Below are 21,000 nucleotides of genomic sequence, written 5' to 3'. Positions count from 1 at the left end.
ATATTTTTGAGAGATGCAATTCAATTCGTAACAGTGACCATCATATCTCAGGCACTATTTTACACGTCAGAGAGGGGGATGCATCAGTGAACAATACAGACAAAAATCCTTGCCCTCAGGTAGCTTACATCATCATTTTGTGAAAGAAAACATACCATACACAGTTATGCTGTTTCATTCAGATAAAATGGACAGTTTGCCTTGAAAATCACAATTTACTAAAACTTACAGAAGGAGCATTGGTGGCGCAGTGGTTAAGCGCTGGGCTGCTAACTGAAAGGTCTATGATTCAAACCCACAAGCTGCTCCGAGGGAGAAAGATGCGGCAATCTGCTTCTGTAGAGATTTATAGCCTTGGAAACCCTATGGGGCATTTAGTCCAATAGCTATTAAAGGAATTGAACCTGTTATTAAAAATCTTCTCAGAGAGAAAACTCAAGACTCAGTTGACTTCACTTATGAATTTTTTCTAAACATTTGAAGAAGATTTAAGACCAGAGAATACAATCACAAAAACCCTTCCCAACTCTTTTTAGGAGGCCATTATAAACTTAATACTAAAACCTGACGAGGACATTAGAGGAAAAGAAAGAACAGACCTTTGTTTTACATAAACATAGAGACAGAAATTCTAAACATATCTACTAAGATAGAATATATATTCTACTATATATATATTTTTTATTATTGCTGTTACTAGGTGCCGTAGAGTTATAGTGACCTATATACAATAGAATGAAACACTGTCCAGTCCTGAGCCATCCACACAGTTGTTGTTATGTTTGAGCCCATTGTTGCAGACACTGTGTCAATCCATCTGGTTGGAGGTATTCCTCTTTTTCACTGACCCTCTACTTCACCAAGCATGATGTCCTCCCCCAGGGACTGGTCCCTCCTGATAACCTGTCCAAAGTACGTGAGACAAGGTTTTGCCATTCTCCCTTCTAAGGAGCATTCTGGCTGTACTTCTTTTGAGACAGATTGTTCATTCTTCTGGCAGTCCATGGTCTATTCAGTATTTTTTGCCAACACCATAATTCAAAGGCATCGATTCATTTTTGGTCTTCCTTATTCATTGTCCAGCTTTTGCAATTGAAAATACCATGGCTTGGGTCAGGCGCACCTTAGTCCTCAAACAGAAGAAGTATATATACATATATATTCTATTCTATATATGTATTCTATACTCTGTTCTCTTTCTAGAAAATATTTATAGTTATATCTATCTATCTGCATCTATCTCTGTATCCAATACATCACAACCAAGTGTAGTTTATTCTAGGAATGCAAGGGTAGTTTAACATTAAAAAATTAATCAATGTAATTTATGGTAATGTAACTTAAAGAATAAATATGATATTATCATCTCAATATATGCAGAAAAAACATTTGATAAAATTAAACAGCCTTTCATGATTTAAAAAAAAAATGAAGAAATCTCCTAGCAAACTAGGAATAAAAGCAAACTTTTGTAATCTGGTAAAAGATAGCCACAAAAAACCTACAGCAAGCATCTTACTTAATGGTGAAATAATAAAGTTTCCCTTAATAGATTATCTCATCTAAGCCTTACAAATTCCCTGTTACTTTTTTCTCTTCTTTTCTCACCTTCTCACCTCCACTTACCCCAGGGTACAGGCTGAGGTCCAAAAACCAAAAAAGATGTCAATAGTAGGCTTACATCTTTTTCTTCCCCCCAAATCAATGAGTAACTCTAAGATAAGACTGTGGCTAGTATGACTCAAGGTGAGATGAAGCTAATCTATTCTGGAAATTGTCCCAAAGCTCCCTCCTCACATTGCCCGTAACAGCATCTGAAGGAGGTGAAGTAGAATTGGCAGCTGTGTCATTAGCCTGGCCTGAGTCCTCACTCAGCGCCCTCTCAAGTCTGGCAGGTAGGAAGTGGATCAGTCTCTTTTGGAAATCCTGGCCCACGAAGACATAGAGCATAGGGTTGAGGCAGCTGTTGAAGGTGGCCAGGGATTTCGTTGGATTAAGTAGGATTAAAAGGATCGAGTACTTACTGTTCATCTCTGTGCCCCAGACTATGGTTAGCAGGGAGACCAGTTGAAAAGGGAACCAGCAGAGAAAAAAGGAAACTATGACAGCAGTGAGGACCCATAAGGGACAGCTGGATTTAATCAGGCCTTTTTGCACGTTGGCAGCAACGAGCCCATAGCAGATAGTGATGATGGACATCAGGATAGTAAAGCCAATGATGAACCGAATGATCATGCAGGACTCCGGCAGGGGAATCACCTCCTTCATGCTCTGTTCAATGGTGTCACCCCAGTAGAATAAACAATGTATTTTCTTTTCCTTATACTCTTTTACTGGAGTTATGAAGATGATAACTGGCAACGTAAGGACTAGGACCAGAATCCAGAGTCCAGTGATCACCCTCTTCGCCAGACCTACAGTGTGGTGATTCTGGGCCCAGACTGGATGCAGGACAAAATACAGCGGTCCAGAGCTATGACAGTAATCAGAAAGATACTTCCATACAGGTTTATGTCCTCCACAATGTAAATTAACTTGCATAGGAGCCAACCAAAAGGCCACTGTTCCTTGGCCATCGAGGCAATGAGGAATGGCAAGCTGGCAGTGAAAGATAAGTCAGCTAAGGCCAGGTTCAGGTAAGAGATGGTGGTGACTGTGCCTGTCATCTAGAAGCCACCTACCCAGATCACAATCCCATTTCCCAGGATGCCGAGGATAAAGGTGATCCCCTGTAATATCAATGGGAATATGTGAAGAATGGTGTGTAACTCATGATATATATCTTCAAATTTATCCTGAATGATAAAGTTGTTGGTTTCCATCTTGCCCATACCTGAAACATTTCAACAACGGTCATTTCTCAGCTGTGGAACCATCTTCCAGTATCCCTATTCATAGCACACACCAACTTCCACTATAGCTCCTACTCCAACCAGGATACCTACTTTACTGAGCCTTGTGGCTATTCATACTATAAAACTGGAAATCTGTTGGTTATTCCTTCTGGGAAGGATAGTTTTCTATACCAAGAGGAGACAAAGCTTCTGTCCACCAGCAGAAATACTGAACCAAGGATGTATAAACAACAGAAAATTGAAGGGAAGCAACTTCAGTATAGTGAGGAAAGCATGGGACTTTAAATTAGGCAGGTGTATGTTCACATCTGCTTCCTCTTCTGACTTTCTTTACTAGTCACTTTCACTGAGGTCTTCTATGGAACATTGCTTAATATAGTGTAGGTATAGTGCAATGGATCGTTTTTATGTGTTCTTTCTCATCATGGTCTTGTAACTCCCTCCCCCAAGTGATTGGGTGGGACTATGCAAATAAAATAATTGTGACCCACCAAGAGGATGGTCAGTTTTGCCATCGCACTAGGCTTAAAATGAGCCATCCCAGAGCGGGGAGGAGAGGAGCTTACTACCACAAAGGAAGAAGAGCCAGGAGTAGAGTGTGTCCTCTGGACATGGGATCCCCGCACTGAGAAGCTTCTGGAACTAGGAGACCAAGAGAGAGAGAGATGTAACACCGAAGATGGTGAGAAGCGGAGGCAGAGAAATGGTGGCAACAGAACCAGAAGACCAGCAGAAAATGGCCCGGCCCGAGGAGCAAGAAAGCTGAGCGCCTTTGGACAGGAGGCTAGCTGGTGGAGTAGGGTGCCTCTGGGCATGTGGCGGAGCTAGGTTTGCTGACCCATGGAGATAGAGCTGAGCGCCTTTGGGCTGAGGCTTACTGGTGGAGTGGGGTGCCTCTGGGCACTCATCGGCAGAGTTAAAAGAGCTTTGTTACATTTGCCAGAGCAGGGCAGAGGCTGAGAGGCCAGAGAGACATACTTGTGGCACAGCTGAAAAAAGGCTGTCCTGATGGAAGAACTGTATCCTGAGCATTCCTGAACCTGAGTTGTAATCTTTTACTTCCCTGATAAACCCCGTAGTTGAGTATGGTCTGTGAGTTCTGTGTGGCCATTGCAATGAATTATCGAACTCAGCAGAGAAGTAGAAAGTGCCATGGGAGGGAGGATTGGTGTCAGAACTGGCAAAGACAGCAGAGAGAGGAGGCATGTCTGACCTCTGCCTCATAGGAATCAGCCTTGTGCTGTTGATCTTGATCCTCCTTCACCCTTGTGAAGTTAGAGGAGGTCAGATGCCACCCCCATGCCAGCAGCGTTTCTCAGCCTGGCACTAATGACATTTGGGGTAATTTTTCTTCTGAAGGCTGTTTAGCAGCATCCCTGGCCTCTATCCACTAGATGTAAATAGAATCCCTCCCTAGCTGTGACACCCAAAAAATTCTACAGACATTGACAAATGTCCCTTGGGGGCAAAATCATCCTGAGTTGAGAAATCACTGTTATAGTGTAAAGAGTGCTGGGCTGTGGAGTCAGATGAATCTGTGTTCTAATCCCACCTTGGACACTTACCCACTATATGTTCTTGATCAGTGATATCTCTTCAAGCCTCAACTTTTTTCTCTGCAGAATAGAGACAATATTGTGGTGAACACTGATTTCAGGTAAGGATTAAATGTAAACAGACATGGAAAGATTCTAGGATGGACTCAGTGAGTCTTCAATAAATGGGGACTCTTGGTCTTTACCAGGCTCTGTACTGTGTCTTGGACACAAGCTTGGGCCATGCATTGTAATTGTAGGAGCTCAAGGTCATGTCAAGAACAGTGCTCAAAACAATAACCAAAAAAACCAAAAACAAAACCATTGCCCATCGAGTCAATTCCAACTCATAGTAACCCTATAGGGCAGAGTAGAACTGCCCTACAAGGGTTTCCAAGGCTGTAATCTTTATGGAAGCAGACTGCCACATCTTTCTCCTGCAGAGCAGTTGGTGGGTTCTAACCCCCGATCTTTTGGTTAGCAGCCGAGTGCTTAACCTCTGCGCCACCAGGGCTCCTCTATCTACTATTTATGAAGAATTTCTATGTGCCAAGAGTTTCTCTTTCAACCCTCACAACAACCTTTCTCGTGGATTTTGAAGATAGAATGTGTTAATATTTGTAAAGCATTGAGCAAACTCTGAGACATTGCAAATATTGAATAGTGTTATAGTTAACATAACCATCGTGCAGATGAAGAACTTGAAGCATAGCGTGGTTACATTCGTTGGTTAAAGTCCCCAATTAGAAAGAGGTAGAGCCAGAATTTGAGCTCAGCCAGACTGATTCCACCAGAATTTGTGCTCTTAACCCTCCCTCACCTCTTGCTGTCTCAACAGCCTCAGATTCTCTCTCCCCACCCTCTGAAGACCCTACCAGACTCTCAGAAGACATGATGTGCTCAATTATCTCTAAATTATTGGTTTTTAAAATGTTAATACAACAAGGAAAGGTGATTCTAGAATGGTGGAGAGGGTTCAGGCCAACAAGGAGAAGTTGTAAAATTGTGGGCCTGCTCTAGTTGGAAGGGGCGGAGAGAACCTAATTATGATGGCTGGTATGTGATGAGCCTCTAATATGTGGCAATCACTGTGCATTTTATCATCTCGAATTACATCTTTCCTTTTGGATGAGTATCACCATCATATAAGAGGAAACCCTGGTTCTGAAAGGGGAAGTGACTTGACCAATGTCACAATTATTAAGGGATGAAATTGGATTTATGACCACAGATTTCAAATGGAAACTGGTCACTTTTTTGCTAGCTTACTCTACTTCTCTAGCATATATATTTTCCCATGCTTGAAAATAATTATTTCAGCCCCTCTGCTTTCTCCTCAAACCTCCGAACCTTCTCTCCCAGCCCCACTTTCAGTTGATGCCCTTGCCTCATATTTTAATGAGAAAATGGTAACAATCAGATGAAAACTTTTTAGCCTTCCTTCCCTCAAACACTCCAATTTATTTGCACCCGTTACTGTGACTAGAGTTCTTGTTCCTTCCAAAGGCTATCCCATCCCCTGCTTTTGCTCTAGATTCCTCTCTCTCTCACCTTTAAGAACTTCCTCTTGCATTATCCTTTTCCTCTTCTGAAAAAAACAAACACAAGATTTTCTTTCTACTAGATCACTCTCATATAGACATTATCATATTTTTAGCCTTCCTTTAAAAGAACCTACGTGGTGCAAATTGTTAACAACTTGGCTACTTACTGAAAGGTTGGCAATTCTAACTTACCTAGAGGTGCTTCAGAAGAAAGGCCTGGCAATCTGCTTCCATAAAGATGACACCCAAGAAAATCTTATGGGGCGGTTCTACTCTGTAACACATGGGATTGCTATGATTCAGAATCCACTCGATGGCAACTGGTTCTGGTTTTTTCCCTTAAAAGAAAACATCCACATACACAATTGGCCTATATTCTTTTTCAGCCTCAGCTCTATTTCTCTTTTTGTGAAGGGAATTCATAGCCAAACTTTAGAAGGAGGTGTCTCTAATTGCCCACTCCACTTCCTCACCTCCTATTTTCTCCTGAACTCATTCCAAATCAGCTAGGGTCCTCAGCATGCCACAGAACGTAGTCTCCTCAAGAATGGCCTCTGAGTTGCTCAATCCAGTGGCCCTCTTATCAACTCTCATTCTGATATCTCAGTAACATAGGACCCATTTGACTTCTTCCTCCTTCTTGAAACATATTTGTCTCATGTTTTTGAGGACACAACACTCTCATAGTGATCTTTTAAGCTTAATTGACCACTTCTTTTCAGTCCATTTCGCAAGCTTTTTCTCCTCTAAATTTAACTCTGAATTTTGGAGTGTCCCAGGGCTTTTACCTCCCCCGCTTTGTTTCTTCTATATATGGTCTTTCCATGGGTGATATCATCTAGTCCCATTGCTTAAAATGTCAAACCAATAATTTCTTATCTAAATCATCAGCCTTGACATCTCCCCAGAACACCAGTCTGATATAATTAACTGACTTGACATCTCCACATGGGAGTTCCATAAGTACCTAAACCTAACATTGCTCAAACTGAGCTCTTGATTGTTCCATCCCCTAAACCTGCCACTCTCCCAACATTCTATATCTATCTGGAGCTTAAACATTCAGTTGTTAAAACTCCAAATATAGAACTTATCCTTGATTTTCCTTTCCTTTATTACTCAATTTAATACAAGCCTTATTGATTCTATCTACAAAATATTCTGAGTCTGTACATGGAATGGTTTCTATCACCATTACCCTTGTCCACACCCCTAGTCTAGCCTCACTTTGCAAAAAACTTATTCATGCTCCTCTTCTCTAAAATCCATTCTCCAGATGGTAGGTAAACGAATTTTTAAAAATGTAAATCAGATTCTGACATTAGAGAAACCGTTTTAATTCTCCAGGAATCCAGATTTTGGGGACCATGGAGTTGGGATGACCCACCCAGACCATCTGCCCTTAGGTGTCCTTTTGAAACTTGAGCCTTTAAGGAACTAGTTTTTCTGGGGTCACCTTCAAGCCAAACAATAACTTAGTAAGCAGCTTAGTGGAGACCATTTTGCCGCAGGCATTGGGCTCTTTTGGAGAATTATCTATGTGTAGCAAGTTTCAAGAAGAAGAAACTCCAGGGTCTGACTGGAAGCTGTGTTTTAGGATATATAGCATGTCCATAATGACTGTTTTTACAACTGACTGACCCTGAAGCCCTGTACGTACTCTGAGAAACCAACATGGAAGGAATTTACAATGACCCCCAGGAATCTACCCTGCCTGAACTTCGCCTATATAACCTGCTTTCACTATCTCTCCTCTTTGGAGTGCCTCCCTGATACCTTCGAGTTGACCCTGCTTGATTTAAATTCTATCTACTCGCAACGAATATATTCATTTTCACTAATTTTTGGTGCTTCTCTTTAACAAACCCATTCTGTTCAACACCCTCTAGTGGCTACCAAATTCCTAATTTGGGATTACCAAGCCCTGGGTCTTCCCTGTTTATCCCTTAGACTTCATATGTTCACTCTCATCTCACACACTGTGCTCAAGCCACATTGGTTTCCTTTGATTCCTTGAGCATGCCAAGCTCATAGCCCTATCAAAGCTTTTGCACTCTCTGTTTTTTCTACCTACAATGCTCATCTTTTCTAGCTCCTCACACTTGGCTTTTTCTGAACCTTCAAATCTCAGCTTAAATATTATGTCCTCCGGGAGGTCTTACCTGACCCTCATTCCAAAGTAGCTGCCCCAGGTACAGCCTATTTTGTCAGACACGTTTCTTGATTATTTATCTATTTATTTACTTTCTATCCTAACTACCCTCCACAATAGTATATAAACTCCACAAGACTACCAAGCTCATTCAGTGCTGTATCTCCAGAGTAGTGCTGTCCAATAGAAACATAATGCAAGCTGTAAATGAGAGCCACAGAGGTAACTTAAAATTTTCTAATAGCATGTTAAAAAAAAAAGGTAAAATGATTTCATTGAAGTTAGTTTCAATAATATATTTTATTTTACCCAACCTGAAACCAAACCCATTGCTGTTGAGTCCATTCCAACTCATAGCAACCTTATAGGACAAAGCAGAACTGCCCCATAGGGTTTCCAAGGAGCAGCTGGTGGATTCGAACTGCCAACCTTTTGGTTAGCAGCTGAGCTCTTAACCACTGTACCACCAGGGCTCCATGTGCAGCATAGCCTGTGAAAATTGGAGGGGTGCATCGAGCCAGGAGCCCTGGTGACATAGTGGTTAAGCTTTTGGCTACTAACCAAAAGGTCAACAGTTCGAATCCACCAGGAGCTCCTTGGAAACCCTATGGGGCAGTTCTACTTGGTCCTATAGGGTTGCTATGAGTCAGAATCGACTCGACGGCAATGGGTTTGGTTTTGATACAGAGGCGGGAAATGTCAGTGCCTATCAGAAGAAGCCCTTTCCAAGATGAGAAGTTAATGGGAGCCTGCAGGTAGAAAGCCTGGGATGCTCATTTGAAGTGACCACCTGAGTCCATGAGATGAGTGGAAGTGGGAAAGCTGTAACAATAAAGAGATGAATTTGGACATGTTCCTCTGGCACCCACTGACCCAGCCCTGGGTAGCTAGGGATAAGTGGGGGAGGGCAGCTGGTCTGAAGAGCAGGCAGTTGTGTGGATTAGCCAGCCTATGGCTGGTATGATTTGCCTAGTTAGAGATGAGATGACCTGGCCCTGAGAAAAGCGGGAAGTGAGAGATATTTCTGAGGCCACAAAATTGGCATAGGCAATAGGATTCACTGCAATTTGGTGACTTGCCCTGGATTGGACTTTGCTTATGGATGCAGGTGCTCGGAGTTCTAACTGGAATAGAAGATTCTTCAAACCAAGGGACATATTGACTCCTCAGAGTAGTGGTTTGACAGGGATGGACAATTTATACGTTGGCTCTAAAATGAAGGAGAAGATACATGCCACCTGATTGCCAAGGAACCAAGAAATAGAAGCTGAAAATAAACAAGGACCTTCTCCTAGAGTAAGAACCTTCCCTTAGAGCTAGCACCCTAAATTTGGACTTCCATCTCCTAAGCTGTGAGAAAAATAAATTTCTTTTCATTAAAACCACCCATTTGTGGTATTTCTGTTATAGCAGCACTAGATAACTAAGACAGAATTTAGACAGCACAGCTGTAGGGTTTAGGAAGTATATACTATGTAATAGATGTTCTAACAATATTTTTTAATTGTTGGATTCCAACTTACCACAAGCTGAGATCTTTGTCCTGTGGCTAGATCCTGTCTTCCTGCAGAGTGTCTCAAGCCCCAAGAACTTTGGCAGAGGCTTTATTGAAGGTACGGGGGGAGGGACGATGGAGCTAGAACCAATTGGGTGACAGGAACCTAGGGCTACTCATAATTTCCAGAAGGCACTACGGATATGTTTTCACCAGACCCTTTTAGAAACTCGTGTGTCTGAATGTTCCCAGTCCCTCCAACTCTCTGTGGGAGACAGGAGTTCAGTCCTTTAAACATTCAGTGTCAAGAAACCTGGATGTTCAGGCCCCTTATCCCTTAGAGATTCAGGAAAATGAAAGAAGCAGTTATTGAGGTGAGAAGAATTAGAAACAGGAAAAAAAAGACAAAAAGCAGAGATGATGGTACTAAACAGAACAGCAATCAGAAACACAGACAGAAGTAAGGGAGTTATGTGAGAAAACACTCCCACCCACCACCATCACAAAAGTTAATCCCCCAACCTCCTGCTCCTGTGGGAGCTGATTTGTGGGCTGCTGACATGAAGAGATGGGCCCTTTCTGAGGTTTTAAGCATGGTCAGAATGTACCAGAGAATTATTCTCAAATCCAAGAGACACACCATGAAGAAAAGTAGAAAGACAGAAACAGAGTCCAAGAGAAAGAGACAAAGACAACTATTCTCTATTTTCCCCGAGTCCCTGTGCCAGTAGAACGTTTTCAGATATAATAAACTTGATAATAAACCATGAGGAAATTTATTATTGACAAACACTTTGGAAGGAGGTGTTCACAAAGTGGGTTTTGAGTCTGAACACTCCTCATCCTCCTCAGTCTGTTGGTTTACTTCCAGGGGCTTCTTGGCACATGACTGAAAGATGGCTGCCACTGTTACAGACATCACATCCGCATAACCTCCCAAGCCAGAAAGATGGAAGCGGGCAGAAAAATAAGCTTCATTCACATGTCTCTCTCATTTTATAAAAGAAAAAATTCCTTCCCAGAGTTTCTCCAGGACCTCGCCTTACCTTTCAGTCACTTGCCCATCCTTGGACCAATCCTTGGCAAAGAGAGAGAGATTTTCCTGACTGGCTTCACTTAGGCCAATTATGTTTAATCTCTTAGGATGAAGCACATTCCACCTAAATAAAATCAAGGAATAAGGCATGGTGGCTATGGAGTAGGCATAGGCCTCAGAAGAAGTACTCTCCTGCTGGCTTCTGGGGACATAGCTATCAATCAGATATGGGCTTTGCTCTGGAAAAACTGACTACCTGGCTTGAGAGATGAGAGACCAGTGTTCAGTCACAGTAGAGTGGGGCGGGGAGGGGGAAGGCTATGTGTAGTGATAGAGAGATGCTTCTGTTACTATGGGATCTCTCAAAAGAAATGGTTAACTCAGAGTGACATATGTGGAAAAACCTCCTGGAGGAGGTAACATCTAGGCTGAATCTTCAAGTGTCAGGTAAAGAAGAGAAAGAAAATCGCATTCCAGGCAGAGAGAAATGAAAGTGTCCAGGAAAGGGGCCAAGAAACAGCAGATTATTTTTGGTTATTGAGGCATAGATGGTGAGGCAGAGAACAGTAAGATATGAGCCTACAGAAGGTGGCAGGAGCCATCTCTTGAAGGGTTTTGAGTGCTATAAGAAGGACTTGGAATTTCTCCTTAAGAAAAGAAAGTAGTTGAAGCACGAAAGGAACATGTCAGGTGTGTGTTCCAGAAAAATTTTCTGCAGTCCTATACAAGGATGGATTTGAGAATGTTCCCAACTTCAGGCAGAGATATGAGAGTGGAGGCTATTACATGAGATCAAGGTGGGTTTGTTGGAGACCTACCCAGGGTAGAAATTGTGCGATACAGAGAAGCAGGGTTAAGGAGAGATTTTTCAGGCTTAATAGGTTGGCCTTGGTGATCGACTGGCTGTGGGGAATGAGGAAGAAAGAGGGATCTTTCCAGACCCCGCATTTCTTTCTGGGAGTTCCAGTTACTATTGCTGTGTAATAATCTACCCTAAAACTTAGTGATGTAAAGCAATCACTTTTTTATGCTCACGGATTATGTGGGTTGGAAATTAGAACAAGGCACAAAGGGGATGATGTTTGCCTTTGCCCCAGAGACTCAAAGGTTTGGGGTGACTTGAAGATGGGGGCTAAAATCATTTGGAGGCTCTTATTTCACATGTCTGGCACCTTGGCTGAAATGACTCAAATGCTGAGATAGGATGGGATTGCTGACTGGAGGATCTACATGCAGCCTCTTCAGCATGGTGGTCTCAGAGTTCTTACATGTTGGCTGCCTTCCTCCGGAACGAATATCCCAAAAGAACCAGGGAAAGCTGCATAGCCTTTTCTGATCTAGCCTTGGAAGTCATCTGATATCATTTCTACCACATTCCATTGGTCTAAGCAGTCCTAATGCCCCCCAGATTCAAGGGGAGAGGGCACAGACCCCATATCTCAAGGGGAGGAGTGTCAAAGAATTTTGAAGTCATTTTCTTAAAAACCACCACACTGGGGATAATTGAGTAGATTTGGGAGCCATCATTGAGATGGGAACCCATGAGGAGAAGCAGAGTTATGGGAGAAGGTGAAGGGATCAAGTGCTAAAGATGGACATGAAGAGACAGATGAACCCAAGAGGACATGTCTGGAGTTTAAGAGCAAGCTCTGAGCCGGGAACAGGGCTTTGTGGATTGTTAGCTGAGGTATTGTTGAAGTCTTAAATGTGAATAAGTTCACCCAGAGAAAATGTAAGACATGAAATGAGACACTTTTCCCCAATTATTAGGATATAAATTATAGTTATTGCCAAAAAACCTATGATAAGTGCTTTGCACTGGTTATCTTATTTTTCTGTTCAAAAAAGTCCTTTGTAAGAATTATTATTCCCAGTCACAGATGGAGTGACTGAGGCTCAGTGAAGTTAAATATGAGGTCAGCAAACTATGGCCATGGGCCAACTCTGGCCCACCATCTATTTTTGTACAGCCTGTGAGCTAAGAATAGATTTTACATTTTTTAATGGTTGAAAAAAAATAAAAGAAAAATAATGCTATGTCTAAATTATGTGACATTCAAATGTAAACATCTAAAAATGGCATGCAGTGGTGTCTGAGCTTCTCTAACTTCACAAAGGGAGAAGAGAATCATGCTGATTCCCATGAGGTGGAGGTCAGACATACTTCCTCTCTCCACCATCTTTACCAGTTCTGACACCTAATGTCCCTGTCACGGCACTGTCTACTTCTCTGCTGAGATTGATAATTCGTTACAATGGCCACACAGAAACCACAGACAATACTCACGATTATGGGGTTTATTAGGGAAATAACAGGTTACAATTCAGGACCAGAAATGGCTCAGGACACAGTTCTTTGATCAGGATGGACTTTTCTCAGCCAGGCCAATAGGCAGGCCTCTCCCTGGCCCTTGGCCTCTTGGTCCTTTGGGCCGGTTGGGCCAGCCCAGCCTCTACCCTGCTCAGGCAAGTGTGACAAAGCTCTTTAGCTCCACCACCAAGTGCTTGGAGGCCCCCACTCCACCAGCAAGCCTCCTGCCCGAAAGCCCTCAGCTTTCTCACTCTGTGGGGCTAGGGAGCCCACTGTGATGTCTCCTGCCTGTTTCCTGGTTCCGCTGCCTCTGCTGCTGCCATTTCTCTGCAGCTGCTTCTGGCCATCTCATGCCATCTCCTGTGTTACAGCTCTCTCTGTATTCTGTGTCTAGGAGGTTCTCAGCGCAGTGATCCTGAGTCCAAAGGATGTGCTCTGCTCAGCTCTTCTTTCTTGGTGCTGTGAGGTTCCCTCTCTTCTCTGGGATTATCTCTCTTTTAAGCCTAGTAAAACAAACAAACAAACCAAACCTGTTGCTGTTGAGTCAATTCTGACTCATAGCAACCTTATACGACAGAGTAGAACAGCCCCACAGAGTTTCCAAGGAGTGGCTGCTGGATTCGAACTTCCGTCCTTTTGTCTAGCAGCTGCAGCACTTAACCACTATGCCATCAGGGTTTCCTTTAAGCCTAGTAGGATGGCAAAATTGACCAATCCCCTTGTTAGCGTTCCATACACCTTATTTTTATCGTCTCACCCCCACAAGAGTGCCTTGCACCTTATTTGCATAGTCCCACCCAATCATCAAGTGTGTGGATCTGTAAAAATGGCGTGCAGGGGCGTCTGACTTCCTCTAACCTCATGAGGAGGAAGGATAATCAAGATCAACAGTCCAAGGCTGATTCCTTGAGGCAGAGGTCAGACATGCCTCCTCTTTCCATTATTTTTGCCAATTCTGACACCAATCATCCCTCCCACAGCACCCTCTACTTCTCTGCTGAGTTTGATAATTCATTGCAATGGCCACACAAAGCTCACAGACAGTACTTACAATTATAGACTTTATTAGGGAAGTAATAGGTTATAGTTCAGGTTCAGGAATGCTCAGGATACAGTTCTTCAATCAAGACAGACTCTTCTCAGCTGTGGCCCAGGCATACCTGTACTTGGCCCCTCAGCCTCTACTCTGCTTAGGCAAGTGTTACAAAGCCCTTTTAGCTCTGCTGATAAGTGCTCTGAGGCACCTCACTACACCAGTAAACCTGCTGCCCAAAGGCACTCAAGTTTCTTGCTCTGTGGACCAGGAAGCCCACCGTGCCATCAACTGCCAGTCCCCTGCCTCTGCTTCCGCTGTTTCTCTGCCACCATTTCTCGCCATCTTTGGTGTTACAGCTCTCTCTGTCTCTCGGTCTCCTGGTTCCAGAAGTTTCTCAGTGCAGGGATCCTGGATCAAAAGGACACACTGCACTCCTGGCTCTTCTTTCTTGGTGGTGGTGAGATCCTCCCTTCCTGCCTGTGGGATGGCTCATTTTAAGTCTAGTGGGATGGCAAAACTGATCAATCCCCTCGTTAGGGTTCCAAATACCTCATATGCATAGCCCCACCCAGTCATTTGGTGGAGTGACAAAGACTATGGCTAGAAGTGCCATATTAAGTAATTCACTGCACTGCAGGATCATAACAAATTATGGATAACATTGCAAAGAATGGGAATTCCAGAACACTTAATTGTGCTCATGAGGAACCTGTACACAGACCAAAAGGCAGTCATTTGAACAGAACGAGGGGATACTGTGTGGTTTAAAAGCAGCAAAGGTGTGCATCAGAGTTGTATCGTTTCCCCATACTTATTCAAACTGTATGCTGAGCAAATAATCTGAGAAGCTGGACTATATGAAGAAGAATGTGACATCAGGATTGGTGGAAGATTCATTAATAACCTGCGATATGCAGATGACACAATCTTACCTGCTGAAGGTGAAGAGGATTTGAAGCACTTACTGATGATGATCAAACACTACAGCCTTCAGTATGGATTACATCTCAACATAAAGAAAACAAAAATCCTCACAACTGGACCAATAAGCAACATCATAATAAATGGAGAAAAGATTGACGTTGTAAAGCATTTCATTTTACTTGGATCCACAATCACATCCACGGAAGCAGCAGTCAAGAAATCAAAGGACTTATTGCTTTGGGCCAATCTGCTGCAGAAGACCTCTTTAAAGTGTTAAAAAGCAAAGATGTCACCTTGAGGACTAAGGTGTGCCTGCCCAAGCCATGATATTTTCAATCACCTCATATGCATGAAAAAGCTGGATAATGTGTAAGGAAGACCAAAGAAGAATTGATGCATTTGAATTATGGTGTTAGCAAAGAATACTGAATATGCCATAGACTGTCAGAAGAACCAATAAATCGGTCTTGCAAGAAGTACAGTCAGAATGCTCTTTAGAAGCAAGGATGGAGAGACCTCATCTCGTGTACTTTGGACATGTTATCACGAGGGACCATTCTCTGGAGAAGGACATCAACTTTGGTAAAGTAGAGGGTCAGTGAAAAAGAGGAAGACTCTCAATGAGACGGATTGTCGTAGTGGCTGTGACAATGGGCTCAAACATAGCAATGATTGTGAGGGTGGTGCGGGACCGGGCAGCATTTCGTTCTGTTGTGCATGTGGTCACTATGAGTGGGAACTAACTTGACGGCACCTACCAACAACAGCAACAAAACCCAATCATTTGGTGGGAGTTACAAGACCATGGCTAGAAAGGCCATATAAAAGTGATCCATTGGACTGAAATATCCTTAATTAAATAAAGTTTTATTGGAACATATCCATGCGCATTTGTTTACATGTTGTTTATGGCTGTTTTCATGCTATAACAGTGAGCTGAGTAGTTGAGACAGAGATAGTATGACTTGAAAACCTAAAATATTTACTATCTGGCTCTTTACAGAAAAAATTTGCTGATTCTTGGGTTTTATGGCTTGTCCAGTCACAGAACTAGTAAATGGCAGAGCTGGAATTCCAAGCCTAGGCAATTTGCTTTCAGTTCTTGCCCTCTCAGGCACCATACTTTACTGAAAAGTTTTGCTGCTGTGGGAAGCCTTCCAAGGATAGGTCAGAAATGGCCACGCAGCTTCCACTGGTTCTCATGCAACATTCACTTGGGACTCTGTTCCATTCTTTGCTGAAACCCAACCAAGTTACCAAGCCATCTCCTGAGAACCTAACATAAAAAGGAGATGTGAAAACAGAATTTGTTGAAATGTTAATTTTTGTGTGTTCTTCTCCAGTTTCTCCTTCCCTTCTAACACTCACTACAAGAGTCAGGAATTTCTGCAGCAGAAATTTTTGTATATTTTTACAGGGCTTCCCCCTTCTCAGGCTGTCTCCAACACTGCTTCCCCTTTGGCTTTACCCAGATGAGGCAATGGGGTAAGTCAAGGGTGGGAGTCTGTCTTAAGACTTTCTTCTCTTCATCTTAGTCACTCTGGGCCACACACACTTAACTGTCCATTTTTGCAAATACTGATGTGTTAAGCATAGATCATTTGGCAACAAGAAACAAAATATGCTCATGCTTTAGTATATAGGACTTATGGAAAACATATAGGGGCATCCCAAGAAGCCCAGTTTTAAGAATAGCCAGACTGCAGAAGACTTGGCAATTTGTCCAGCAATTACTCTCTGTGGCGTCTTGAGTCTCTTGTTTTCTCTAAGGATCAGGTCTGATCTCTTCTATGCATAATGATGTCCTCCCCCATCCTTTTTATTCTAAGTCTCCAAGAGTTTGGCTTCCTTGTAACTCTTAGTCACCTCAGTATCAAATCAGGTCCTGAATCCATAGTATCTTACAGATGTTGGGCCCCATCCATCATACTAGCTGCCAAGTCTGGGTTCTTTAGTTCAATTTGCAAGCTGAAGAATGTGGCCAGACACTTTCAAGGAATGGATTAGTTAACTCTGTATCAGTGACCATCCCTGGTCCAATCAGCTGTAGCTAGAGCATGAACAGGAGTTGGTAGGGGCTAAGGGTGGTGAGTAGTGATGGGTGTGATGGGTCAGGGTCACATGGTAGGTTCTTTAAGGAGGTATTGACAAGGAGAATATAATGGGCATGTCAGGTGGACCTGGGGTGTCAGGTTAAGGTTTCCAGAGAATTAGCTTACTCATGGTCCCCTGCAGTGCAATGTGCTTGTCTTATATATGGTTTTTCTCACTTTGCATTTAAAATTCTACCAAAAATGATTTGTTGGGCCACGGTCTGCCCTGTGATTGGTCGATTTTACACACCAGGGATTGGTCAATATACTATGCAAATTTGGTATGTAAAACCACTCAATAGGATTGAGTGACTTGCAGGAATTAGTTGGTTTGTGGTCCTGCAGGGAGGGCCATGCCTTGACATTGATAAAGAGCTTGCTTATATAGGCAGTGAACCCCACAGTGGTTTTTAGAGAGGCAGTGGAAGAGAGGAGGAGGGAACCTCCTAAAGAGCTGTAATAGAGGTCAAGAACTGTAACATTGAAGATGGCGCAAGATGACACGAGATGGTGGCAAGCACAGCAGAACATAGGGCAGAGAAACAGCAGCAGCAGTACGAGCAGCAAGGACCATGGGACTGGCAGACATCTGCGCTGGGCTTGCTGGCCCACGGAGAGGGACAGAGCTGAGCACCTTCATGCAAGAGGCTTGCTGGTGGAGTGGGGTGCTTCTGGGCACTTTTCAGTGGAACTAAAGAGCTGTAACACTTGCCCAAACATGATAGAGACCTAGACGGGCCTGGCCGTAGAATGGCCCAGGAAGGGGCCTGGCAGCAGCGCTATTGGCAAGAGGCCTGGAAGAAGGGCCCAATGGCAGAGCTGGAGGTGATGGCAGAAAGCTGCTGCGAGGATAGCAGCAGCGAAATGCACCACTACGCTGGCCATGAGTTGGCCCAGTTAGCAGTGAAGCTGCCGATAGCGGGAAGGCCGATGGCAGAGAAGCGTGTGTGCACGGCAGAGAAGGGCCATTGGCTGGCAGTGTTGAGAAGGGTGGTCAGCTGAGAGGAGCTGAGGGAGCCATCTTTGTTGGAAGCTGTCCTGACTGATGAAGTTGCCTGTTACTTCCCTAATAAACCCCATAATTGTGAGTACTGTCTGTGAGTTCTGTGTGGCGATTGCAACAAATTATCAAACGCAGCAGAGAAGGAGAGAGTGGCAGCTGGGGTCAGAAATAATGAAAAGTTGGAGAGTGGAGGTATGTCAACCTTGGCCTCATAGGAACCAGATTTGTGCTGATCCCGATTCTTATCCCTCTGCAATCTAGGTGACTTCGGGCATGAGATTACATCACCCCATTAGGCACTGGGGAAAAAAAGGAAATAACTTGTAATATGCATCTCTCACGTGTTGGGATTTGTGCCCCACAAAGTCAGGTTGGTGAATTGAGATCTGAGCAGAGGCGCTGATTACTAAGAGTCACACAGACCTGAACTCAAATCCTGTCCTCTTGACAGACATTATGTTTCTCCTGGCTTTACTCTTTAATCCCTGTGTGTTGGAAAAGGGGAGAGCAGTCTATTGTACAGCCTTTCGACCCCCACCTGGATTGCCTAATCAGAAGCCATGAGCCTGATAATGGAGTCTGGGAGTAGAGCCTCTCTCTCACTCCCATGGTTTCTTCTCTTTGTGGAGAAACACTTTCCCTGTTTGGAATACACCATAAATATTCCCTCTGCTCTGCACATGTGTGTACCATATCAAGTCGATTCTGACTCATAGCGACCCTAGAGGACAGAGGAGTGGCTGGTGGATTCAAACTGCCAATCTTTTGCTTAGCAGCTGAGCTCTTAACCACTGTGCCACCAGGGTTCCAGGTACCATATGGCAACTGGTTTCCTGCAAATCCCATTTCTATACTTGTTCCTGGCTAGGAGGGAACGGCGTCTGTCAACTACAGCACAGAGGGATAAATGCAGAACACCAGTCCTGCATCAGCTGTGGGGAGAGACCCGCTGTCCATGGAGGACCAACACCACTATTGAAGATGACTTTGTCTCTTCTCTATGTGTGTAAGTCATGCTTTTGTTGGTGACTTCAGACCTTGGACCTTGGCACTACAGTTTGGCGCTGTGAGTTGGTGCAGTGATCAGGATTGACAATTTGATACAGTGAAACCTTAGGACAAATATTCCCTCATTTCATTTACCAAATGTAAAAACTGAGAAAATGAGAAAACTTAAAAAAATAATGACCCTGCTGACCTCATGTAACGCAGTGAAGTAACAGATTTCATAGCTCTTTATAAAATAGTATAAAGGACTATGCAGATGTGAAGGATTCTCTCAGTGAAGATTTATTGAGGCTTTTTATGTGCAGGGCATTGTGCTAGATGCTTGCTGGAAAAGAAGAATAAGTTAGACTCCGTTCTGCAGGAACTCACTGGAGGAGAACTGTGTACTGCTGGCGCCCCCACAGAGGTAGGGGAGGAGAAGGGAAGAGAAAGGAGGGGAAGAGAAGAGAGAAGAGAAGGGAAAGGGAGGGAAAGAGATGCAGCAATTTGGGACTCATCCACAGGTATGTGACAGAGCCTTCAAAGTGGACAGAACTTAGATAGGATGATGGTATTGGGTGTGAGATCCCAGGCAAGAAGTCCACAGGCTCAGCAAAGTTCCCCAAACTCCAGTCATGGTACAGATTCATGTGGCCTCTGGTATTCAAGGGACACTGTGAGCTCAGGCCATGAGGTTTTCAGAAGAGACCAAGACAGACTAAAATTACAAGACATTCCCCCCCCACAATTTCTAGGAAGTACCTAAGCCTCTAGGATTCTGGTGCTACCATGCAGAAGTGAGGAGGTCCAATGACGACAGAAATGGAATTTTCTACCAAGCTGATGTAATGGCAGCTTTGAGTCACAACTTTCACAACTACATGTTTTAAGGGAAACAAAGACACCCAGGTTCGTAAAGTAAACCATAAATATTGTTTTGGTTTAAGCCACTGTTAAGTGCAATTGTAATTGTCAATTGTAAATTACTTATAATTGAGAACACCTCAATTGATACAAGGCCTTGGGAATAATGTTTGCAGAATGACTGTCTTTACCTCTGTCTCTGCTTCTTTCTTCCGATGTTTCCCCATATCACTTTCATACCCTTGAATGAGACTTACAATTTCAGAAAGATCACCATTACTTTGAGCTAAAAAAACCAAAAAAGTTGTTGTTGAATCGACTTCAACTCATGGTGACCCCATGTGTGTCAGAGTAGAACTGTGCTCAATAGGGTTTTCAAGGGCTTATTTTTTAGAAGTAGATCACCAGGCCTTTCTTCCAAGGTGCCTCTGGGTGAACTCGAACCTCCAAAATTCCAGTTAGCTGTCAAATGCATTAACTCTTTTTATCACCAAGGGACTTTTTTGGCCTGTTGTTGTTAGGTGCCGTTGAGTTGGTTCCGACTCATAGCAACTCTATAGGAAACAGTAGGACTGCCCCATAGGGTTTCCAAGGAGCAGCTGGTGGATTTGAACTGCTGACCTTTAGGTTAGCAGCCAAGAACACACATGAGCTCCCACAGGATCAAAGGATTATGGCAAAAATCTTAGAAGTGGTGTGTGGGTGGGTAGGTGGTGCTCTGTCTTGTCTAACTCTCTCAGCTTCTCTTCCTCCCTTATCTCTCTCTCTGTGTTACCCTTTCATCTTCATCTTTGCCTTTCACTGTTTGCTTCTGACTCTTATCTCACTGGAGGAGAATTGTTCATTTCAGGCACCCCCAAAAGAGTAGGAGAGGAGAGGGAAGAGGAGGGAAGGGAGGAGAAGAGAGAAGAAGAGAAGAAGAAGGAAAGGGAGGGATAGAGATGCAGCAAGCATCTTGCATTACTTGCCCCTTTATTTTTCTTGATTCCTTGAGCGGGGAGAGGTCTGGGCACCCAGATTTCTTGACCCTTGATATCGACAGGGTTGAACATCTGTATCCCACAGAGGATTGAGGTTGAGGAAAACAGTCAGATAATTGAATTTCTGAAAGGGAACAGCCTGTTCCCCAAATGCTGTTAAGACATATCCTGGGTGGGTATATTCC

At 43.5% G+C, this 21,000-nt stretch overlaps 1 protein-coding gene across 1 annotated transcript; it reads right to left on the bottom strand.

The window, feature by feature from the left end:
- Positions 1–1,731: 1,731 nt before the first annotated feature.
- Positions 1,732–2,822, bottom strand: LOC101345385 (N-formyl peptide receptor 2). The gene is given in 2 exon segments (XM_004391281.1): positions 1,732–2,456; positions 2,459–2,822. Coding segments are annotated over 2 exon segments (1,089 nt in total).
- Positions 2,823–21,000: the final 18,178 nt, after the last annotated feature.

This window comes from Trichechus manatus, unplaced genomic scaffold (assembly GCF_000243295.1).
Source record: "Trichechus manatus latirostris isolate Lorelei unplaced genomic scaffold, TriManLat1.0 scaffold00087, whole genome shotgun sequence".
Lineage (NCBI taxonomy): Eukaryota > Metazoa > Chordata > Mammalia > Sirenia > Trichechidae > Trichechus > Trichechus manatus.
The sequence above is the reverse complement of the archived record's forward strand: the minus strand, read 5'-3'. Positions and strand labels throughout refer to the sequence as shown.